Source organism: Puma concolor, chromosome D2 (assembly GCF_028749965.1).
Source record: "Puma concolor isolate L17-30 chromosome D2, mPumCon1.1.hap2, whole genome shotgun sequence".
Classification (NCBI taxonomy): domain Eukaryota; kingdom Metazoa; phylum Chordata; class Mammalia; order Carnivora; family Felidae; genus Puma; species Puma concolor.
Genome location: NC_141677.1, coordinates 28,170,218 through 28,192,463, shown reverse-complemented (window position 1 = coordinate 28,192,463; position 22,246 = coordinate 28,170,218). Strand labels below are relative to the sequence as shown.

General features: G+C 35.8%; 1 protein-coding gene across 5 annotated transcripts in view; it reads left to right on the top strand.

Annotated features, from left to right (window-relative positions):
- CTNNA3 (catenin alpha 3) overlaps positions 1-22,246 on the top strand; it is a 1,810,934-nt gene that overhangs the window by 1,696,487 nt on the left and 92,201 nt on the right. For all 5 annotated transcript variants that reach the window (XM_025917933.2, XM_086679821.1, XM_086679822.1 and 2 more), the window contains one exon: positions 20,513-20,618. In XM_025917933.2, the coding sequence (XP_025773718.1) occupies positions 20,513-20,618 (106 nt within the window). The remainder of the gene's footprint in view (positions 1-20,512; positions 20,619-22,246) is intronic.

Genomic DNA, 22,246 nt, shown 5'->3' with positions numbered 1-22,246 from the left:
TGAGCCATCAGCCCAGAGCCCGACGTGGGGCTCGAACTCACGGACCGTGAGATCGTGACCTGGCTGAAGTCGGACGCTTAACCGACTGCGCCACCCAGGCGCCCCTGCATTTATTTAAATCATCTTATATAGTACTACAATATTTCACTAACAGAATTTTTAAAATATTTTCTAAAACATTGGGATCTTTTAAAAAATAAAAACCACAGATACATCATACAAATGGAAACAAAAGAAGATGAACTAGGGGATTCTGTAGTGGGGAACCAAAATGTTCCCTACTTTTATTCTCCATAACATTGGCCACTGAAGTACCTCAGTGGAGATAGTTTGAAAATTATTAATCTAACTAAAAATTAATTATAGTGAGTTTATTCCCCATGGTACCCTCTGTGGAAATGCTAGTCATAGAACTGACTGAGTCATTTTTTATATAATCATTGATATTTATATATTCCTATATAGATAATTGTATGGAGCTTTAATTGAATGTAGATGAAAGATAATCCATCTTTCTTAATTCATTTGAGAAATAATCATAATATAGAATGGTTGGTCCTATGTTAATTGTTAATTATGACACAATTTCTCTGCAATAAAACTATCCGCTAAATAGGTAATGTATGACATTTTCATGAGTTGGTTTAGCAGTTTGGTTAAAATATAAAGTGTTTCATGTCTGTCTTGGTTATACATTTATTAATGCCATATGGTCGATCATCTGTGTGGCTGTCTTCCTAGCTGGTTTCAGATAGCTGAAAGTAAAAACACATTTGCTTTATAACAATATAGAAGATAAATATTTCCCACTATAAATATAAATATGATTGTCTACAAAATGTACTTTGTCATTTTATAGAAATATTTAATGTATAAAATTTACCATAAATATAATAAAATACACTATAAGTATACTAAAATATACTCCAAAATATACTTTTTAAAGTTTTAAACCAAATATATAGTCTATTTAATTTGGAAGAATTATTTATTGAAAGAGAAAAAGGCATAAAATTATAAGATCTAAGAGCTGGAAGGTCCAGTAAGATTATCTGTCCCATCTTTTCATTTTACAGATAGGGAAGATAATTCCTATTTTCTAAAAATTCAATATCCCTTCCAGGGTGACTGACTTGAGAAATGGTTGATATCTCTCTGAAGGCCATTGCACTTCAGGGCTTTAAATTTAATGTGACATTTCACACAAAACAGAAGTGTTGCTTCTGTAATAAGTAAAGCATATTGTAGTATAATTGTTCTACATGAATCGTGAGTGCCCATAAAGAATGACTTCGGTAAAATAGATGTCATAATTGCGCTCATTAAGCAATCTGGATGTTCATCTGTGGATGACTGATTATTTTCTTTCAAAACAACACGGAAGATATATTAGAAAAAAAAATTTGAAAGCTTCCACTTTGTTCACCTGGATAATAGCCACACTTATATGTGATTGTTTGTGTGTATCCTCCAAAAACAAGTTAATTAAGTAGTGTAGTGCTTTCTTGAACAAAGCAGAACTAAAAGGTAGTGAATAAAAATACATAAGCTGATTCAGAATTGGCGATTTTATATAGTGAACACACTTCTGCACTCATTCTTTGTCAACCAATGTGAGTGCATGTACGTGTATTTTAATTGACTTTATCTCCCAATGCAGAGTTAGATAAGCAGTTGGGCCCCATGACCACAGGTGTGTTTGTTTTTGGTTATTTGTTTTATAAGATGACAGATACTGGATCATGCCACACTTGTTTCTGAAGAGCAGTTGAAAAGATCTCTGTAGGAACCAATATCCTCTCTGCCGTCAGGGAGTTCAAGTGATAGAAAATATTGTATTTATGCCCCAACCACAGATGCTTTCATATACCTAACCATGATAATACCAATTCCATAAAGATAAACATAGCCACATAAGATATGAAAATAATTCATGTACATCTTAGGGAGAAAGTGAATTTTTCAGAGAATTAGTGAAAAATAACCCATTAATAGACTCTAATTCATGTACAAATATGCCTCATTTTATTGCACTTCATTTTATTGGGCTTCACAGATAATTGTGTTTTTTGGGGGGGTTGTTTTTTGGGCTTGTTTTTGTTTTTACACACTGAAGGTTTTTTGTGGCCATTTTTCAAATAGCATTTGCTCACTTTGTGTCTCTGTGTAACATTTGGTAATTCTCATAATATTTCAAATTTTAATTATTATTTAAAAAATTTTAACGTTTATTCATTTTTGAGAGACAGAGAGAGGCAGGGCATGAGCGGGGAAGGGGCAGAGAGAGGGAGACACAGAATCTGAAACAGGCTCCAGGCTCTGAGCTCTCAGCACAGAGCCTGATGCTGGGCTCGAACTCACGGAGTGTGAGACCACGACCTGAGCTGAAGTCGGATGCTTAACCGACTGAGCCACCCAGGCGCCCCAAATAATAGACTCTTAAATATGGAGAACAGACATAGGGTTACTGGAGGGGTAGTGGGAGGGGGGATGGGCTAAATGGGTAAAGGGCATTAAGTAATCTACTTCTGAAATCATTGTTGTACTATATGCTAACTAATTTGGATATAAATTAAAAAAATAAAATTAAAAAAAAGCTAGAAATGGTTCATCTTAAATGAGGAAGGCATGTTCAAACCTGAGATAGGCCAAAAGCTGGCAATTATCCTCACAGAAATGGTAGAAGGAAAGTGTGCCAGAAGTAAATAAATTCTAAACTTTCAGAATCTGTAATTATTAAGTTTCATACCTTCAACTATTTCCATTTAATGCTATTACCACAGAAATTTCCTTGAGATGTGTGTCATGTCCTCACATATTTAAAAGGAAAATCCAGCTCAGGGTCTGCGGTGTAAATACCATCCATTGAAGTTACTCAACCAATTTGCGGAGGGAACCAAATTGCTTCTTGTTGACTCCTATTACTCAGAACTTAATAAATAATTTTAAGAAAATTTAATTCTAAAATCTGAGCTTGGATGTACCCAAAAGGGTTTTCTGTAGGCCTTTCTGTGTGTGTGTGTGTGTGTGTGTGTGTGTGTGTGTGTGTGTACTTATATTTATATAAATTGCATTACTTTGGGGGCACCTGGGTGGCTCATTTGGTTGGGCGTTTGATTTCAGCTCAGGTCATGATCTCACTCTTTGTGAGTTCAAGCCCCGCATCAGGCTCTGTGCTGACAGCTCAGAGCCTGGAGCCTGCTTCAGATTCTGTATCTCCCTCTCTCTGCCCCTTCCCCACTCACACTGTCTGTCTCTGTCTCAAAAATAAATAAACGTTAAAAAAATTTTAAAAAAATTGCATTACTTTGTTACTGAGCCACTATGAACTCACTCTCAGCCCAGGGCATTAAAAATAATTTTATTGTGGGGTGCCTTGGTGGCTCAGTCGTTAAGTGTCCAACTTTGGTTCAGTCATGATCTCATGGTTCATGAGTTGGGCCCCCGCATCGGGCTCTCTGCTGATAGCTCAAAGCCTGGAGCATGCTTTGGATTCTGTGTCTCCCTCTCTCTCTTCCCCTCCCCTGCTTGCACTCTGTCAGTTTCGCTCCTTCTCTCTCTCTCTCTCTAAAAATTAAACATTAAAAATTAAGAAAATAATTTTATTGTATTTGAAAAATGAAGGACCCAAAGAAATTTGAATCAAGACCCATCTTGGCTCATAGAAAGTTTGTCTTCCTTTATAAGTTCTCATTACTGAAACATTTTAGAAATCTCAGAAAAATATTGAGATTCTAAAGGAAAGTACACAGGAGAGGTTTTAATTTTTTAATCTAGTCAAGGGAAACAGTCTTGAATCAATTATCCACAGTTTTCAACATATAATCAAGGATTTTGACAATATTTAGATATTGAATTGCCAAGCTATTAGCAACCAAGAGATTTGATTAGACATCCATATTAATAAACACCTGTCGTAATAGCATAACAGATGTTCTAGAAACACAACTAACCCAAAATGTAAATTTAAAAATTTTGGTCATATTCCTCTACATTGTGATGCTTAGATTAAATTTCATCACCTTATTCTATTTATTTTACTAAAACTCAATTGCTAAAATGATTTTGTCAATAGAAAACTTTTTATTTTAAGTGATTAAAAGGTCTTTACTGAAATCAAAGCCTATTGCACAAATATTTGAAATTATCAGTTAAAAGTACATACATGATGTGGTGTGTGTGTGTGTGTATGTGTGTTGCATATATATGAATATGGGTGTGTATATATATGCGTGTATATGTATATATGGGTGTGTGTATATATATGTGGATATGGTGTGTATAGATATATGTAAATTTACGATCAATTATTTTGAAATTTGTGCTAGTTGAGAGCTAGTAATTTTAATTGATACATATGTAAGTCTTTTGGATGTATAGTTTTTGACAAAGGGTAATTTGTTCAACACTGTTCCCCTCAATACAATGGTTTCTATGATGTAGTAAACTATTGAAATAATACATTATCTTCTATGAAAGTAATATAGATGAATAGCATGTGTAAGAAACATTTATTATTTGAATAAATTTAATAAATAAGCAATGTGTTTTTTTTTAATTTTTTTTTTTAACGTTTATTTATTTTTGAGACAGAGCATGAACAGGGGAGGGGCAGAGAGAGAGGGAGACACAGAATCCAAAACAGGCTCTAGGCTCTGAGCTGTCAGCCCAGAGCCTGACGCGGGGCTGGAACTAACGCACCGCGAGATCGTGACCTGAGCTGAAGTCGGACGCCCAACCGACTGAGCCACCCAGGCGCCCCAGCAATGTGTTTTATCAAAGAAACAAATACATGTATAAAACCAAAGAAAAATATGAACTGAGTTGAGGGGGTATTTTATTGTATAAATGTGCTTATTTTTTTCAACATAACTCCAAATATGAAACATTTCTTATGCACATTTGTATGATATTTAGGCAAGTATCAATTTAAGGAAGTGTCTACTAGTTAACTATGCCAGATTATTATTTGTTGCAAGAAATTCCAACATCATATTCAGATATTAATAGTATTCATATATCTTTATAGGAACTTGAAGTACACACAGTGCTTCCATATACACTAACCCATTTTAAAGGTGATAAATCTGATATTTATATTAAGTAGTAATTATTTGTGAGTTTCTTTACCTCACCCCCCAAAATGGCAGCTAGTTGACATGGGCATCTAGTTCCTAGTGTTAACAGCATCAGTTTTGACAGAAACTAGTTATAAATGGAGTAGTAGGAAAATCCAAGGATAGTGCTTAACATAAATAGCCAAGGGGGAAATGTTATGGATAGGTGATGGTAAATTAACCATAGAGAATGTTTCAAGATTGATTATGACCCTGAAGTTTGTACCTATTTCCATTTACTAACTGACTTCTTTTTATTCATAATCATGGTTAAATGCTAAAAGTTAAAGCTGTGTTAAAGCTCAAAAATCAGTTCAAACTGAAGGCTGAAATACAAAGTTAGTGTTTCTCTTCTTACTTCTTCTCTCTTCCTTTCTCACTCCCTTTCCATAAAGCTATCCAGACTTCCCCAGCCTATTTTGTGCACTGTCAGTTCTGCATGTTAGTTCTTCAAAGTGTCTTCCTTTATTAGCTGTTGTTTGTTGCTGTGATTATCTGAGAGGGCTCAGATTGTTCTTTCAACATTTTATGTTGTCTTCTATTTGTAGTGCAGGTGAATTTTGATAAGAACACTGTGTCACCTGTGCTTTTCCAGATCTGCCTAAATCTTGACTGTAGCATCAGGTCTTTTCTACTTATTTCTTGTCTCCCTCCCTTGTTTGCATCTAATAAAGCATGCTTATTAGGTGCCACTTTCATAAAGAAAGTTTTTTTTTTTCTTATTCCTCTTTGCTTGTTCATTGTGTTAATGTTTTAAACAGCCTTCTTCTTTCTCAGTATTCTTAAATGTATTTTTCAGAGAATCCAGTGGTGTCTAACCAAACATGCCAAACATCTGAATCTAACCTTCATTCTTCTTTTTTTTTTAAAGTTTATTTATTTACTTTGAGAGAGAACACATGTGTACAGGTTAGGGGCAGAAAAAGAGAGAATCCCAAGCAGGCTCCACACAGTGTCAGCACTGAGCTGGATCAAGAGTTGGATCTCTAACTGACCGAGCCACCCAGGAGTCCTGAACCCTTCATTCTTGCAGGACATGCTTTCTGGGTTGCTCCAAAGGGTAGAGCTGAGGAATTCAGGAGATTTTTGTTCAATTTAAAGAAATAGCTAACAGTTAAAGCTGTCAATCTAACAAAAAGAAACCTATCCCATGAAGTCCTGGGCCCCCAGTGTGGAAACATGCCATCAGAAATTAGATAACTATTAGTCATGGAGGTGGGAGAAATCATTTCCACAGTGAGAGAACCCAGACTAATTGGCCATCAAGTTTCTGTTCAACTATCAGTTTCTATAATTGTAAAGTTCAAAAGATTTGTGATTATAAAGTATCATGACTCTGATTAGCTATTTTTCATTCACTTGTCTCATTTTACTTACTTTTATCCTTCAATATCCCTATGTATGGTTTATAGTACTTATTCAAGGAAGAAATTAGTTCTTTTGGAAATACTCTGTGGATCACTTTCACAGCTCCAGCTGGACTCGAAGATGTAAGACTTACGTATTTTTTTTTCTCATGCACATTCAATTATTGTTATTATATGGCTTCTCCTGTCAGTTCCAAACTTGGTACAGACATTAATTAGTTTCTCCTTCAACTAATATTCTCTGTCCCAGCCTAGTATTTTATCACATTACTTGGTTTCATTTTCATCTTGTCATTATTAACATCTGAAACTATATTATTATTTATTTTACATGCTTATTTGCTTCTCAACTTTACTGTATTCCCTATAGTTTTCAAGCTTCAAGGATATAAATGTCTAAGAAAGACCCTGTTCTATAGTTAAAATGCACAATAGCTCTGGCTAATGAATGCCATTCATTAGGGAGGGAGAAAGAAAAAGAAAGAAAATATAAAACATACATGGTGAGATTACACAGAGAGGGTATAACCAAGATGGAACCAGAGAAGAGGAAGTAGAACCAAGAGACAAAGTAATTGTATCTGATGGGTATTTGAGAGTGGCACCAAGGTGATGAGGTAGGCCAATATCCCTAAACTGGGGCTTCATCCATTTGCAAACAATAGGCTATGTGAGATCAGAGATAAGGTAGAGATGTGTATTTCAACCCAACACAGGATTAGCCAAGAAGAACTATCATTCCATGGAAATAGGGAAGTCCAATTGCCAGAGGCAATATGACATGTACTTGTTCATTGATAAAATAGAAACTGCAGGGGCTCCTGGGTGGCTCAGTCAGTTGAGCTTCTGACTTCAGCTCAGGTCATAACCTCATGGTTCATGAGTTTGAAGCCCTCATTGGGCTCTCTGCTGTCAGTGCAGAAGCCACTTTGGATCCTTGTCCCCTTCTCTCTGCACCTCTCCCGCTTGCACTCTCTGTCTCTCAAAAATAAGTAAACATTAAAAAATTATTTAAAAAAATAGAAACTACAGCAAGAATATATGCTCATGCTTCCTAAGACTCTCTTCTTATGTGGGTGATATGGAACTTTGTTTCCAAGAACCAGACTGTGGCAGGAGGCCCCCGTCTAGTAGTAGGGTATGGTCTTCAGAATTCTCAGTATAAGCTGCAGTGCAAATGACTTGACTGCCTTTACTTTTGTCCAGTTTGGCCCAGCAGAAACCTCTGTAATTCCACCAGCCTGGCCTGGCATATCTCCACAGTTAGTTACCATGTGCATGGCTTAATGACGAGAACATAACCTTTGAAAAGAAAATTAAATCATGAATCTCACTTTGGTGATACTCGGGAGCTATCTGAGTATGTGCAAAACTAGAAAGGATGCCCAAGCTTTGCTCTCAGAAAACAGAGCAGAACCTACAATTCCTAGCCCTTCAAGTATTGGCCATGCTTCCAAAAATAGCAGCTATGTTTAAAAATAAATTGTCCTTTTCTTCCTTGACTTTTAAAAAAATTTATAATGTTTTCTGGTTTTCAACTTGAATTCACCTTTAACCTTTAGTTCTTTGCTGTTAAAAAAACACCTAAAAATAATTCCTGTTGTCTTTACTATAGCATCTGTGCTTACAGGAATAAACTGTTTTTAGTTGTTCTTTAACTTACATAATGCTTCCTTCTCTAATATCCAGTATCCAAAGTGGGGGGTAATAAAAACATGTGATTATGGTCATTTGTAATTTCTATTTAGAACTAACTTAGAAAAGAAAGAAGATGAATTTTACATGAGTATATGTTTAAGGTATCTGCGTGCATATTTAAAAGTTTTAGAATAAAATAGTGTTTTAGGATAACCATTCATAGCTGCCTTTCAGGCACTTATTTAAAGGCAAAATGTCCTTTGCGAATTTGACATTTGTTTTGAACCTTTAAAATAAATATATTCTTATTTCTGGTTCTTCTTTTTCATGCCTTCTGGTAACCTACTGTTTGGTAATACCTAGTAGAGGCAAGACGACAACATAAACTTCACAGCTTTGTATACTTTTATTTGCAACTGGAATAGTGAATTTATTAATTGTTCTCTTCAAAACATGTATTTTTTTAAGAACTAGGATATGTAAGTTCCTGGCTTGTCTTCCTACTGCTCTCCCTGGGTCCATATGTTCTGGGAAACCTATGCATGAATTATCCATGGACCATTCCTCAGTAAGTCTACAGCCTCTAGTTCAAGAACTAAGACATGCATATACATAACTCTAAGGCAGAAAGGGGTGACAGTCTCAAGAGAGGTACTATAAGATGGCAGAAATGTTCCAAGGGACTAAGTTGGTATTTCCTGCTTTAGGCAACTGGAAAGACTTTCTGGAAAAGATTACGTTTCAGCTGTGTGTTTAAATGGTAATCTCTAAAGCGAGTCCATAAGAAAATACTTGAAATTGTATTTATGTTTGTTATCAGAAATGTTAACAGTTATATTCTTACCAGTATTTTATGTATGATTGACACTAATACTCTCCTTTACTGCATACTTCAGACAAGAGAGTTCTACAGCCTAGGAAGGTTGATTATGGTGCCTTTACTTGTTCAATAGCTTTCAACTATTGAACAGTTAATATGTGCCTGATTAACTGGATTTATGAATTATACCATATAGCTTTAACTAAGCTAAACTTCATTCAATTGGATCTGTTTTTGAATTTTTTAGGGAAAAAAACATGGATTGAGGACAATTAAAAAAAGAAGCCCAAACAAAGAACAAGATGTTAGAGTTGGCAATTCTGTTTATTCTTAGCAGGAGATATTGGTCAGCCACATTACAAAGTTAAAATCAATGATGATCTAATAAAAATTGACAAGAACTGGGCCAATGAAATTAATTATCAAGAAGAATGCTTGAAGAATGGATTTACCTTCTCGAATCCTCATGTTAAATTTCTCCTTAAGGGTGTATATTCTGTCTTGAGATTGTTTTTAATGACATTATCATTAGCAAGATATTTAAAATAGTGTTTTCATCTTTAATTGATCTCTGTATAATTTATATTTCTATATGTCTTTTATAATAGGCTTAATTTATTAGCACACATGTAACATAACTAAAATAGGGAAAGAGAGGAGATGAAGATAAAATGTGTTATCTCATTCTACGCTTGACAGAGCACACTGAATAAGGGCCCAAAGTAACCTATTTGGCTAAAACTATGGATGTTTTGCTATTTAAAGCAGCAAAAGTTCAATGTGAAGAGGGGATGGCTTTAGAAAGCCAGCTCCTACCATAAGCGTATTTAGCTTTCTTGGAACTGATCTCATGGAACAGTCACCATCTTAATGATTTTAGCCTCTGGGAAAATGTCGTTTTTTCCCATTGGGGAAAAAAGTTTATTCATCTTCGGACTGTGAGCCATAGAAATGAATTCTGTGAGACTCCCTTGAGAGGGGAAAATTTGGATTTTATTCGGAGTAACCATCATCCTATCATATGGCCATTGATTTTCTTGTTTCCTATGACTTTCTTCCCAAATAACCCCCCCTTAATTGGAGACCCTGTATCTCACATTTTAAGGAATATTTTCAAAAAAAGGAACACTGAGGTTCAGGGAGGAGCTCTGGGTAGGAGAGAAAGCCAGCCATCTCAGTCAAGTTCAATATGCTTGCATGCCATCATTAAAGTTTTCAAAAGAATTTCAGGAAACCTTTGAGGCCTATTTTCAGAAACAGAGAACTGGCAGGCCTTGACTAAAATAGACCCCCATAGAGAGGGGTGGAGGAGATCTGTGGTCCAATGCAAACTGACACCTTGACCCTAGGCACTGCTGAGGCAGCACCAAAGCACCCATGCCTGACAAAGAACAAAAAAGTCTGGAATGTTAAAAAAAAAAAAAAAAAAGAGGAAGTTAGAAAAAAGAAAATCTAAGCCCTGACATTCTTTTCTATCCCTTTCTATTGTAATTTTGGTTTAATAAGAAATAAATCATTAAGCACACAGTTCGAAACTAGGTTATGGTCCTTTGAATATAGTTCATTCTGATATCAACATGTGACCCTCGAGACTGAGCCCTCCAATATGAAAGCAGATCCAAATGACTAAGTATGGCATGAGTCTATTTTATTCCCAGGCAAGAGATTTTGAGGGCAAAGGCCAGCACACACAGACAAGAGGGTGGATCACACAGCTGAGCTGCATGGCTAAGGTTTTACAATGATATTGATTTAACTTCTTCTAATTGAGGAGCCATTCAGGATAGTGTCTCCCAGAGCATTAGATAAATAATTGGATATCATGCCTGACAGAGGGAGAAAGTAAAAAATAATGTGAGTCTGAACTAGAGCAGATTATTTCATTCATATTTTAAAACCATACCCTTTACTTTAAAGAAATCAACTTTGGGTCACTGCACAATAAAATAAATTCAATAAAGCATATAAATCAATGGAGAGCAGCAATAGTGGCACATTAACATGAAAACTAACTGCATAAAAGAGTGTGTATCAAATCACGCTCAATCTGAATAAGCCAATTGAAAACGGCAGACTTTGTAATATCTTAAAACTTAATAAGCTTTAGCTCCATCTAACTGGATTAGGGAAGGGAGGGAGGCCATCCCAAAGATCTGCTGGCAGTTTTCCTCATCTAAGAAGCAATGAGAAGGCCAGATACTGGTAGCAAGCTAGACCCTTGAACCAGCTCTGCATCCAATCTATGACCTGTGGTAAGTCTTTACTGACTTTTGTGGCCATATATTTTTCTTCAACTGGACCTTGATAACATTAGGCTGTGACTAGATAAGAAGTAAGTTGGTATGTAGGCTTTAAGGAGGTCAAATGCGAAATAATAAAAACTAAATTATATTATTTCCATAAATTGAAGATGATTATTTTCTAAGCCCATAAAATTTGGTCTGATATTAAAGGAGCAGGAGCAGCCAGTATATCACAGTGGTTTAAGGGAAGCTGGAAAAAATGCCCAGGCTCTGTAAGAGATCATGTACATGATTAATGCTGAAGCCAATGCCAACAGGAACAAAGAGGAACTCCCACAGTCAGAGAGTGTGATTGTATTTACAGTACATTGGCTTTGATTAATGTGCACACTCAGAGAAGTAATGTGTGGAAGGCCAGAAGAGACCTGTTTTCAAATGTTGGTGCTGAGTACAGATTTTCCATTATGTCCTGCAAGGGTATTGATGACTAAAAATTTAAAAGTCTTTTTTGTGGGGGAGAGGGTGCCAGAGGGGTTACTTTCCCATGCATGTGGAAACATATAAATTGATTTCCTTTTAATGCTTACTACCCATAAGAGTCTGGAGAGCCACCAGTGAGAAGTTTATCCCTTAATTCAGTTTCAATAACCAATTGCTTCCAAGAGGTTTCTTATGTGATTTTAACTCTAATGGTCTCCCTAAATGACCCCTTTAAGTATACAGTGGGTATAGTTTCTGAATATCTAATGGAAACATATTCCAGAGTTTTCAAAGCCTGTAGGTCCCAAAGAAAAAATGACTACATGTAATAATCACCTGAGAAACGTTCTGCATCTACCCCAGAATAGGATTCCTTGTCTCCTCTTGCCCCAAGCTAGAGTCTGATGTGCTTTCAGTGGTTGTATGTATTTCCTGTGTAGGCTTGGGAGGAAAGAAAGACATGCTAAATTAATGTGTAGTGGATGAGGAAGGAGAGCAGCACCGAGCACATGAAGTATCTCTTCAGGTAACCCCGGTTTTTCCAGATTTCCAAATTTCCCCAGTCCCCACTATTTGATATCAATTGTAAATAAAGGAACATACAGCTAGCAAACCATTAAGAACTGAGAACCTGACACTTTCATTGGCAGTTGGAATAATACAGATCACGTAAACAACCAACCAATGAGACAAACAAAAAACCAGCAAGCTGGAGAAGCAACCACCAGACCACTGTCAATATGTTCAGGCTGATTTGATCTAAGTCCAAGAAAAGAAGTAGCTCCCTACTAGGAGCCAAGTCTGACTACTTGGTAGTGACTCATGAGGACTGTGGTAGACTGAATGACGGCTCTCCAAGATGTCCACCCCTAATCCTGTGAATCCTATGAGCCTGTGACCGTTACCTTCTATGGCAAATGAGACTTTGTAAATGTGATTACATTGGGGATACTGAGATGGGAAAATTATCCTGTATTATCTGGGTGGTTTTGAAGTAATAGCAGAGGTCCTTACAAGAAAGAACAGGACGTCAGAAAGAAGAAAGCCACTATTGTAATGACGGAAGTTGCAATTATAGTTATGCGCTTAGAAGATGAAGAAGCCACAGGCCACGGGATACAGGTGGGCACTAGAAGCTGAAAAAGGCAAGGGAATAGATTCTCCCCTCAGAGCCTCCAGAAGGAACCAGTCCTACTGGTGCCTTGATTTTAGTCTTGTGAAACTTATTTTGGACTTCTGACCTCCAGAACTGCAAGATAATAAATTTGTGATGTCCTAAGTTGCCAAGTTTGGGATAATTTGTTACAGCTGCAATAGGAAACTAATACAAGAATTCTGTGTGAGGAAGGATTAGCAGACCAACTAATACAAGATGTGATTGCAGTTGTAGATATAGAGGGAGCAGTGAGAATCAGCATCCATGCAACTACCAACTCTAGTTTTCCTTTAGGTCAGTACAAGAATGTCCTTGTGTTGGGAAGAATAGATAAGTGTGGCAGTACGTCTAAGATGTCTATGATATTTACAAGTGATATTAAAACAACCTATTTAATTAGTCAAAACTGGGGCTGAGGTCAGTAGAAAAAACTTCTACCAATAGACAACAATTTTCACCAGTGGTAGAATTCTCAAATGAACATTAATGGCTTCATTTTTAGTTCTAGAACTCTTCTGATGGTCAATCCCACCACTAGGCTGTATCTCTCTCTGAATCGAAAGTCAAAAGTCCAGCTGAGAGACAAAAACACAATTGTGACTTTCCTTTTGTTCCCCTTACATGCATCTGCTTTCAGACCCAAGGAGAATGAAAAAAAAAAAATTAATAAAACAAGGAAAAGACAAATGTCATGATGCTGATAAAAGAAATGTAATCAAAAAGAGGTTATTTATTTCATAACTTTTGAAACTAGTAAGATAGAATATGATGCCTTCATAAAACTCCACTCAGAAAAATGCCTAGGAATCTCTTTCTCGTTCTTTTGTATTTCCTTACAAACGATTGAAGCCTTCCACTGAGTCAGAGCTATCCACTGAATTTCAGTGCTTCAAAATGAATACTAACAGAAAACCTAAGATCATGCTTCCACCTATATTATTTCCTTTTAATTGGCTCTGAAGGTAGTAATGCCTTTAACTCCTTGCTTTTAAATTTAGACCAACCAATATTCATATACCTTGAAGAAAAGTTAGGAAACTTTGACCTTTTAGGCTTCTTCTTTTATTTTTTTTTGTTTTTTGTTTTTGTTTTTGTTTTTTATTTTTTGAGAGAGAGAGCGCACAGGCACACCCACACACAGGTGCATGTGCACAGGGGAGGGGCAGAGGAGAAAGAGAGAGACCCTAGGAGGCTTCATGCCTAGCACGGAGCCTGATGGAGGGGCTGGATCTCATGACCATGACCTGAGATGAAATCAAGAGTTGGATGCTCAGCCAAATGAGTCACCCAGGCACACCTATGCTTCTGTCTTCTTATTTAGAGTGAAGATAACAGATTCTAGGAACAGAAAGAACACGTAAGGTAGCATAACTTGTGGTATGCACAAGTATCCATGATATGGCTACTCTTAAATTTGTGGAGTGATGCACAATGCTGGGTGTGAGAATCAAGTGAGAAAATTGAGCAATTTAACAGTTCTGGGAACAGGGTAAGCATACAAAATGTTTTTTATCATGTATGCTTTCAGTATAAAATTATACAAAAATAGTAAAATCTTCACACTTAGGAAGAATTAGATAATGTTTTCTGTTTTATGAAAGAAAAAAATAAAAACATCTGGTTAGCAGACCTCTTTTTTGCCTATAACTTAAAAACCAACTTTACTAAGGAAATGCTTCATTCTAATTCTACTTCTGCTTCCACCTAGGCATTTAGTGTTTTCATGAAATCACTTCATGAAATCCTTCTCTAAATATTATAGTCTGTCTAAGATTTGATACAATGCTAACAAGTAGAGGGTAAATTAGGGAATTTGAGGGCTGAACAATAGAGAAAAGTTTTATGCCTCATTTTTTTTTTAGAAAACCAGTTTTTTAGGTTTGAGAAAGGGAGTTCCTACTTCCTACATACACAACCCCCCCACACACAGACACATACAACAATATCAGCAGTAGAGTCAGCAATAATTATAACAATAATAACTCAGTGTTTTCTCCAGGTCGGTCCCCAAAAGGATCTCTAAAATAAGCCCTATGCTTGTTTCATAAACAAATACAAGATTGAACATGAAAGACTATGATTACCATGCACAGACTAAAACTCATGTAGTTTTTATTTTTAATAATAGGCCATCTACATTGTGATCATTTCAAAACAAAAAATAGAATTGGTGTTCTGCCCAGGCAGAGTATATGTCTCATAATCTCAGCTGTATTGGTGAAGAGCCTTGGTACCTTCCCAATTTTTCTCAATGACCTGGTGACATCCAAAGTACCCTTCACAGAAAACACAGACTTCTGTGGCTAAAAACAAAATATAGGATTTTAGCATCCCTGGGAGTATGTACAGAGGAAATGCTAAAAACTGGATTCTGGAATACAAGTTGGAGTGACATTTCTTACCTTGATCCCTAAAATCTACTGTGAGATTCCTTTCCTTTCTCAAGTCAGATATGTGGATGCAGCAGATCCAGCACAGAGCTGTGAAACTTTAGGGAACAGGGTATCTTGTAGGTAGAAGACCTGGTTCTTAAATGGCTATGTGGTGTATCATCCACGAGCCCACAATCCACCCCGACTGTGATGTGAGATAAGAATGAATTTTATTGTGTTAAGCCACTAAGATATTTTGATGTTACAGTAGACTACTCTGAATAATATGGAACGAGAGGAGCAGAAGTGAAAAAAAAAATGTATACAATTCTCAGACAATATTTCCCTTCTTTCATGGGGCAACACATTTTTCCAACTTGAATCCCAAAGGTTCCTTAGTGTATTAATTACTCAGGATGATTGTTAGTGAATTATTCACTTGCTGATTTTCTAAGGACTTTTCTAGAGTCCTCAAAACTTGAGAATAACACTTTATAAGAAAAAGTAACATGCAGAGGGAGAGAGGTGCCTAATTAAAATTTCATGATTGAATAGTAGGAGAAGAGTGTGTCCTTGCTTGAGTCTGGTACCTCTCTTTATCTCATCATTTTTGGTTGCTTTCATGATAATTACTTTTTTTTTTCTTTTGTATCTAATTTCAGAATTACAAGTAAAAGAATTTTGATGGTACTCTCGTAGAGCTAAATCACTTATCTTGGGAAGTTTTTACTACCAAAAAGATGTCACTTTATAAGGAGTTAAAGAACAACCTTGAACAGCAATAATGACTATGAACACAGAGTTTATGTGTGTGTATATTTTGTATTCTTATGAGAGGATATTATGACCAAGGTTATACAAAGCCATGTTGTCATCAGGTATAAGAAAGAACTCAATTGAATCAAGTCTGTTCATATTGTTTGGCAAGTACTGTAATTTTTAAATAAAAAAGGCAAAAGAAAATTTTTTAAACATACCATTATTCACAAAGGGATGAGGAAAAGAAAAAGTTAACATTTGCTGAGCATCTAATATGTGCCAAATATTGTGGAAAATATATGATTTTATTAATCCTTACCATGTGGCAAGTATCACAATCCTTTTAAGGAAGAGAAAATAAGCTCAGACCAACTGTTACTTACCCAAGGCTATATAGCTAATAAGTAGCAGTACTGGGAAGCAGACAAAATGTATTTACCAAGTGTATTCATTTCACTCTATTGCAGCGCCAAGTTTGAGTGTTAGAATTAAATGAAATAACTATGTCTAAAGCTAAGATTGTCAGATAAAAGTTCTATTTCTTGTATTATAAATAGACATCAAAGTGTGATCTCCCTCTAGCATGGCTTATGTAATGGCTGAATTTGAATTTGGTGTTAAGAATTCAAGGAAAGGGGGTTGGGGGCACCCGGGTGGCCCACTGGGTGAAGCTTCCAGCTCTAGGTTTCAGCTCAGGTCATGATCTCATGGTTCATGAGTTCGAGCCCCGCATCCAGTTCTGCACTGAAGCATAGAGCCTGCTTGGGATTCTCTCCCTCTCTCTCTGTCCCCAACCTGTTCACAATGCCTCTGTCTCTCTCAAAAATAAATAAACTTAAAAAAATTAAAAATAAAAGAATCCAAGGAAAGGGGGAGAGGGGAGGACTGATCTAACAGAAAAAAAGTAGTAGTATCTCAAGAAAGAAATCCCAGGACTTTAGTCTACTAAACCATTTTAACCATTGTCATGACTTTAGAAGTCCATGTAATGTTAGACATCTTTATTTTGTTGGGACTAGAAGACAGATTCAGGTTATCTTCCTTGAAGCCATTGTTCATAAGCCAGTCACTCTTGGTGGCCCTCTCAACCACCCAGCACCTAAATCTAATCCGTGGCTTTGCTTTCTATTGCATTCATGCTAACTGCCATCAATGGCTAAGGAGATCTTTTTAATATTTTTCCCTATATTTATTTTATTACTTTTTAATTGAGGTATAATTGACATATAACATTGTATTAGTTTCAGGTGTTAAAAATGATTCAATATTTGTATGGTGAAATTATCACCACAATAAGTCTAGTTAGCATATTAAAATTAATATTTTAATTTTATCCTAGTGTGTTTTATTGAAAGAAGTAGAGGATAGTCTTTAAAAGCAGATTCTAGGGGCGCCTGGGTGGCGCAGTCGGTTAAGCGTCCGACTTCAGCCAGGTCACGATCTCGCGGTCCGGGAGTTCGAGCCCCGCGTCAGGCTCTGGGCTGATGGCTCAGAGCCTGGAGCCTGTTTCCGATTCTGTGTCTCCCTCTCTCTCTGCCCCTCCCCCGTTCATGCTCTGTCTCTCTCTGTCCCAAAAATAAATAAACGTTGAAAAAAAATTAAAAAAAAATAAATAAATAAAAGCAGATTCTGTGGGCCAGTTTGCCTGAGGTCAAATCCCACCTCCAATACTTACTATCTGTGTAACTTAATAAAATATATATTTAACATCTCTCTCCTTCAGTTTCCTCATCTGCAAGATAAGGATAATAATAATTCTAAACTCATAATGATCAGATCTTTTTGTTTATGGAATAACACCTAGCACATAGATAATGTTAAATGTATTAGCTACTATTATGGAACAAAGTATATACTATCATTGTTTTCACCTATTAAATGAACCACAACATCTCGAGACTTACTCTTTTTTTTAATTATTTTTGTTAATGTTTATTCATTTTTGAGAGCGTATGAGTGGGGAAGGGGCAGAGAGAGGGAGACACAGAATCTGAAGTAGGCTCCAGGCTCTGAACTGTCAGCACAGAGCCCAACGCAGGGCTCGAACTCACGAACTGTTAGATCATGACCTGAGCTGAAGTCGGACACTCAACTGACTGAGCCACCCAGGCACCCCGAGATTTATTCTTTATGAATATCAAAGGTGAACAGGATTAAAGGGATCGTTTTCGACCTTGAAAAGAGGAGTAATATTATGTTATCAAAAATGTAGGGGCTACAAAGTGTAAACTATATAATGAAGTATTTTTGTTTTCTTTTTAATCAGTAGCAGAAAATACCAAATCATTTCATAGATATTTTCTGTCCCTGAAAAGACAAAATAAGTCTATAAAACTGATATTTTCTCTTCTTAAACCAGATCCCTACTTAATTGAACTATTACCCATCAGCTGTATCATCTTATTTCTTGTGCTAATCCAAAGAGAAAGAAGGGAGAGGTGGATGACAGAAACAGGGTGAGGATGGGGAAGGAATGGGAGTCAAGGTTGGGGCAACGTCAAAAATGGCTGAGAGGTTTATGTTGTACCAATAAATCAAGTTTCAAAGGTATCCCTTTCGCTTATCTAAAATATTTTTCCATGGCATCAACATTGCTGGATTATTGCAACATTTCCCATTATACCTTCTAAACATATAGTTTAACAATTAGTTGGCAGACTCCCTTCTCTGGGGCTTGATCTGCTCTACTTTTGGGAAAAAAAATTATTATTGCAACCAATATTTATCAAAGATTTCTGGCCTCCAGTATCTTTAAAATATTTCTAAAGTTTATCCCATCCTCCTCTGGGTATCCTTCTCCGTAGGATCCAAACTCAATGATTTAAGACACAATTTGCTGACAGGAGATCCTGAGAACCCATTATGAAAATGAAGGCAGCAAACAACCTTTGAATGTATTTCCCAATTTAAAAAGCCTTCATTACGTAGCACATTTCAGGCTGGAATGTTAAAAAATTTATCATAGTTTCGGTAATTGCAGCTTCCTCTGGAAGCTTGGCATGACGTGGAATCATTTGTAAAATGCGTATTTTGTTGGGCCCTCAGTAGGAAGTTTGCCAGGCAATACATTTAATTAGGAACATGAAGAAGAGAATAATTGTGGTCTGCATAATGTATTACTTTTAAATTCTACATGTGTTTAAGATAGTGGTCTCATAATAACACATGAATTTAAAGCTAAAGGCAATTTGCCTTTCATCAGTCCCAGGTTTTTATATGGGGAAATATATTACTTTGACGGGGAAGAGTACATTAGATGCATTCCTTAGATGTAACTCTTTGACCATTGTTTAAGCTGCAAGAGTGTTAGCTGCTCTCCTTAGAAGCAACTTTTGTCCATTTTAAGACCTTGAAAATTGATACCTTGCCTTGCAAGCTTAGACAGCTTTATTTAACTTTTTCTAGAGATGCACAGAAATAATGAAACACATTGCCTTTCTTGAAGATAACCATGTACATAACATCTAGTTCTGGCTAATGCATTAAGTAAATTTGATAAGAGCAACTCCAATTTTGTAATAATTAATGTCAATTTAAAAAAAATTACAAAACAACCTAGGTCAGCATATTCAAAGAGGAGAAGTATGGCCATAGCCATATGCTGAGGCCAGGTTTTCATTGTGTTAAGCATGCGGTTCCATGCTTTCAGGAAAACTTGCTTATCGTGAATTTTAGAGGCAGTTTGGGGTGTATGGAACAGTTACATTCATGTATGTAGTCACTGTTTTTTGAGGAAAGAGAAGATAGAAAAGTATCTCCTTATGTTATCGCAGTCAAAAAGTATAGGAAGTACACTTCTTTCTTCTCCTACCTTGTAAAACCATAAATGAACCCAACTTTTATTCCACAGCGTTAGGAACCGAAATTAAAGTAACAACCACAATTTGCATTGTTGAATGCTTATTTTCCTTAAAGCCATGTTCTGATCACTTTTTAGACATTAGCTCATGTAATCCTTAGAAAGGCTCCATGTTGTATGCATTTCCTATTACCACCAAGGAACCAGGGGCACAGAGTGGCTGTTTATCTTACTTGACTTATACAAACAGTGAGAAGTGGTCTCTTTTGGAAATAGTCCAAGATACTGGGACTCCAGATTCATACTCAATTACTATTATATTACAATTAATTAATTGTGGAGAAGACATAATGTGGTGAAAATGCAATGCAATTAACTGAAAGACTATTAAAAAAAGATTATAAAGAGGAAGATTAAAAAGTAGACTTGCTGACGAAAGCACAATAGTGCATAAGCAAGTTTCAATCTCAAGACTGAGGTTTACTCTAAAAAACACTTGGGAATGAAGATCAAATGGAGTCCAGCTTCTTGGCAGTATTTCCTGAATCTCAACATAATGGGACTTCTTTTGTTTTTCATTTTTCATTTAATTCTGATGTCTAATTTGTGCCTTTCCAAAACTGAAGTTTGTAAAGCAAATGGCCAGTATTCTGGGGTGCAAATCCCGTGTGTGTGTGTGTGTGTGTGTGTGTGTGTGTGCGCATTTGTATATGTATCTTAGCATGAGCCACTGAAACTAATGTGTATTATTTTGCTTTAAGGGGCAAAGGACCACTAAAACATACAACTGATGTGATTTATGCCGCTAAAATGATATCAGAATCAGGATCAAGGATGGATGTCCTTGCTCGGCAGATTGCCAACCAGGTGAGTCCTTTCCAAATGAGGAAAGTCCATGCTGATTGCTCTCGACCATGAAACACTGATTAAAACGAAGTTGGATTTTTAACTTCATCAGATTGCTTTTCCCTAAATTATTATTTCAAAATCTTGTTTCATAATTAATACACAAGTAGTGGGCAATTCATTCTAAGGAAAAGTTAATTATTTCTTAGAGCATTATTATTATTGTTGTTGTTTTTATTATTCACAGTGCTTTATTATTTCTTAGATGTTTGAGCTTCAAAAATATTCAAATTACTTAAAACACCAGCTTTTTGAGTTTCAAAAATATATATGTAATATATATTTGAGTTTCAAATATAAAAAAATTCAAATTATTCTAATAGACTGTAATACTCAATGTTAGTATTTTTTTTCTTAATACCTTACATTTGTAATTTTTATCTTCAAAAATCAATACCTTCCTAAATTCTATTATGTTATGTTTCAGCGTTAACAATATATTCTGTCATTCTGTGTAAAAGACAAGTAGTAATTAGTAGAACACTAAAGTGAATACATAAAATGTGGAAAGCATATATGCCTTGTGGAGACAAATGCTAAAGTTTTTAAACACTTAGTTTCCTTCCTTTCTTTTTTTGTTTGTTTTATGTTTTAAATATTTTTAATTGAAGATAGTTGATATACAGTATTATATTTGTTTCAAGTGTACAACATAGTGATTTGACAATTATATATATATCACAAAATGCTCACATGATAACTATTACTGACATCTGTCACTGTACAAGGTTATTACAATATTATTGACTATATTCCTTATGCTATCCTTTTCATCCCTGTGACTTATTTATTTTATACGTGGAAATTTGTACCTCTTAGCCCCCTTCACCTACTTCACCCATTCCCCTAATTGTCTTCTCTCCAGCAACCACCAGATTGTTCTCTGTTTTGTTTTGTGTTTTAATTTTTAAATTATTTTATAATTTTATTTTATTTTTTGTTTTTGTTTGAAATATAATTAACATATAGTATTATATTAGTTTCAGGTGTACAATATAATTTTTCAACAATTCTATACATTACACAGTTCCTTTTTTGAGATTTTTCATGTCTCTATTACAAGTTTCTAAGCAGCAGGGGTGCCTGGGTGGCTCAGTAGGCTAAACATCTGACTATTGGTTTTGGCTCAGGTCATCATCTCAGGGTTTCATGAGTTCAAGCCCTGCATTGGACTCTGTGCTGACAGCATGGACCCTGCTTGGGATTCTCTCCCTCTCCCTCTCTCTCTACCCCTCTCCAGCTCATGCTGTCTCTGTGTCTCTCAAAAGTAAATAAATAAACCTTAAAACAAATTTCTAAGCAGGAACTATATTATTAATTACCTTTTGCCAAACTTTAATAGAAAAATCTGTCGATTTCTTTAGTTAATATGTTGAGAAATCCAATTAATACTTCAAACTGATATATAGTATTACTTTGTAGGTTTTATATTACTTACCTTCATAATATATATTTATTTCCTTGTGGGAAAAAAGCACTTTTCCTTTTGACTTTGCAACTATTCTACATTATTTCTTGCCTATTACTTTGAGGGAAACTTTATTGGACTGCTTCTTATTCAGTCTTTTTTTTTCTTTGCCTTTTGAAAA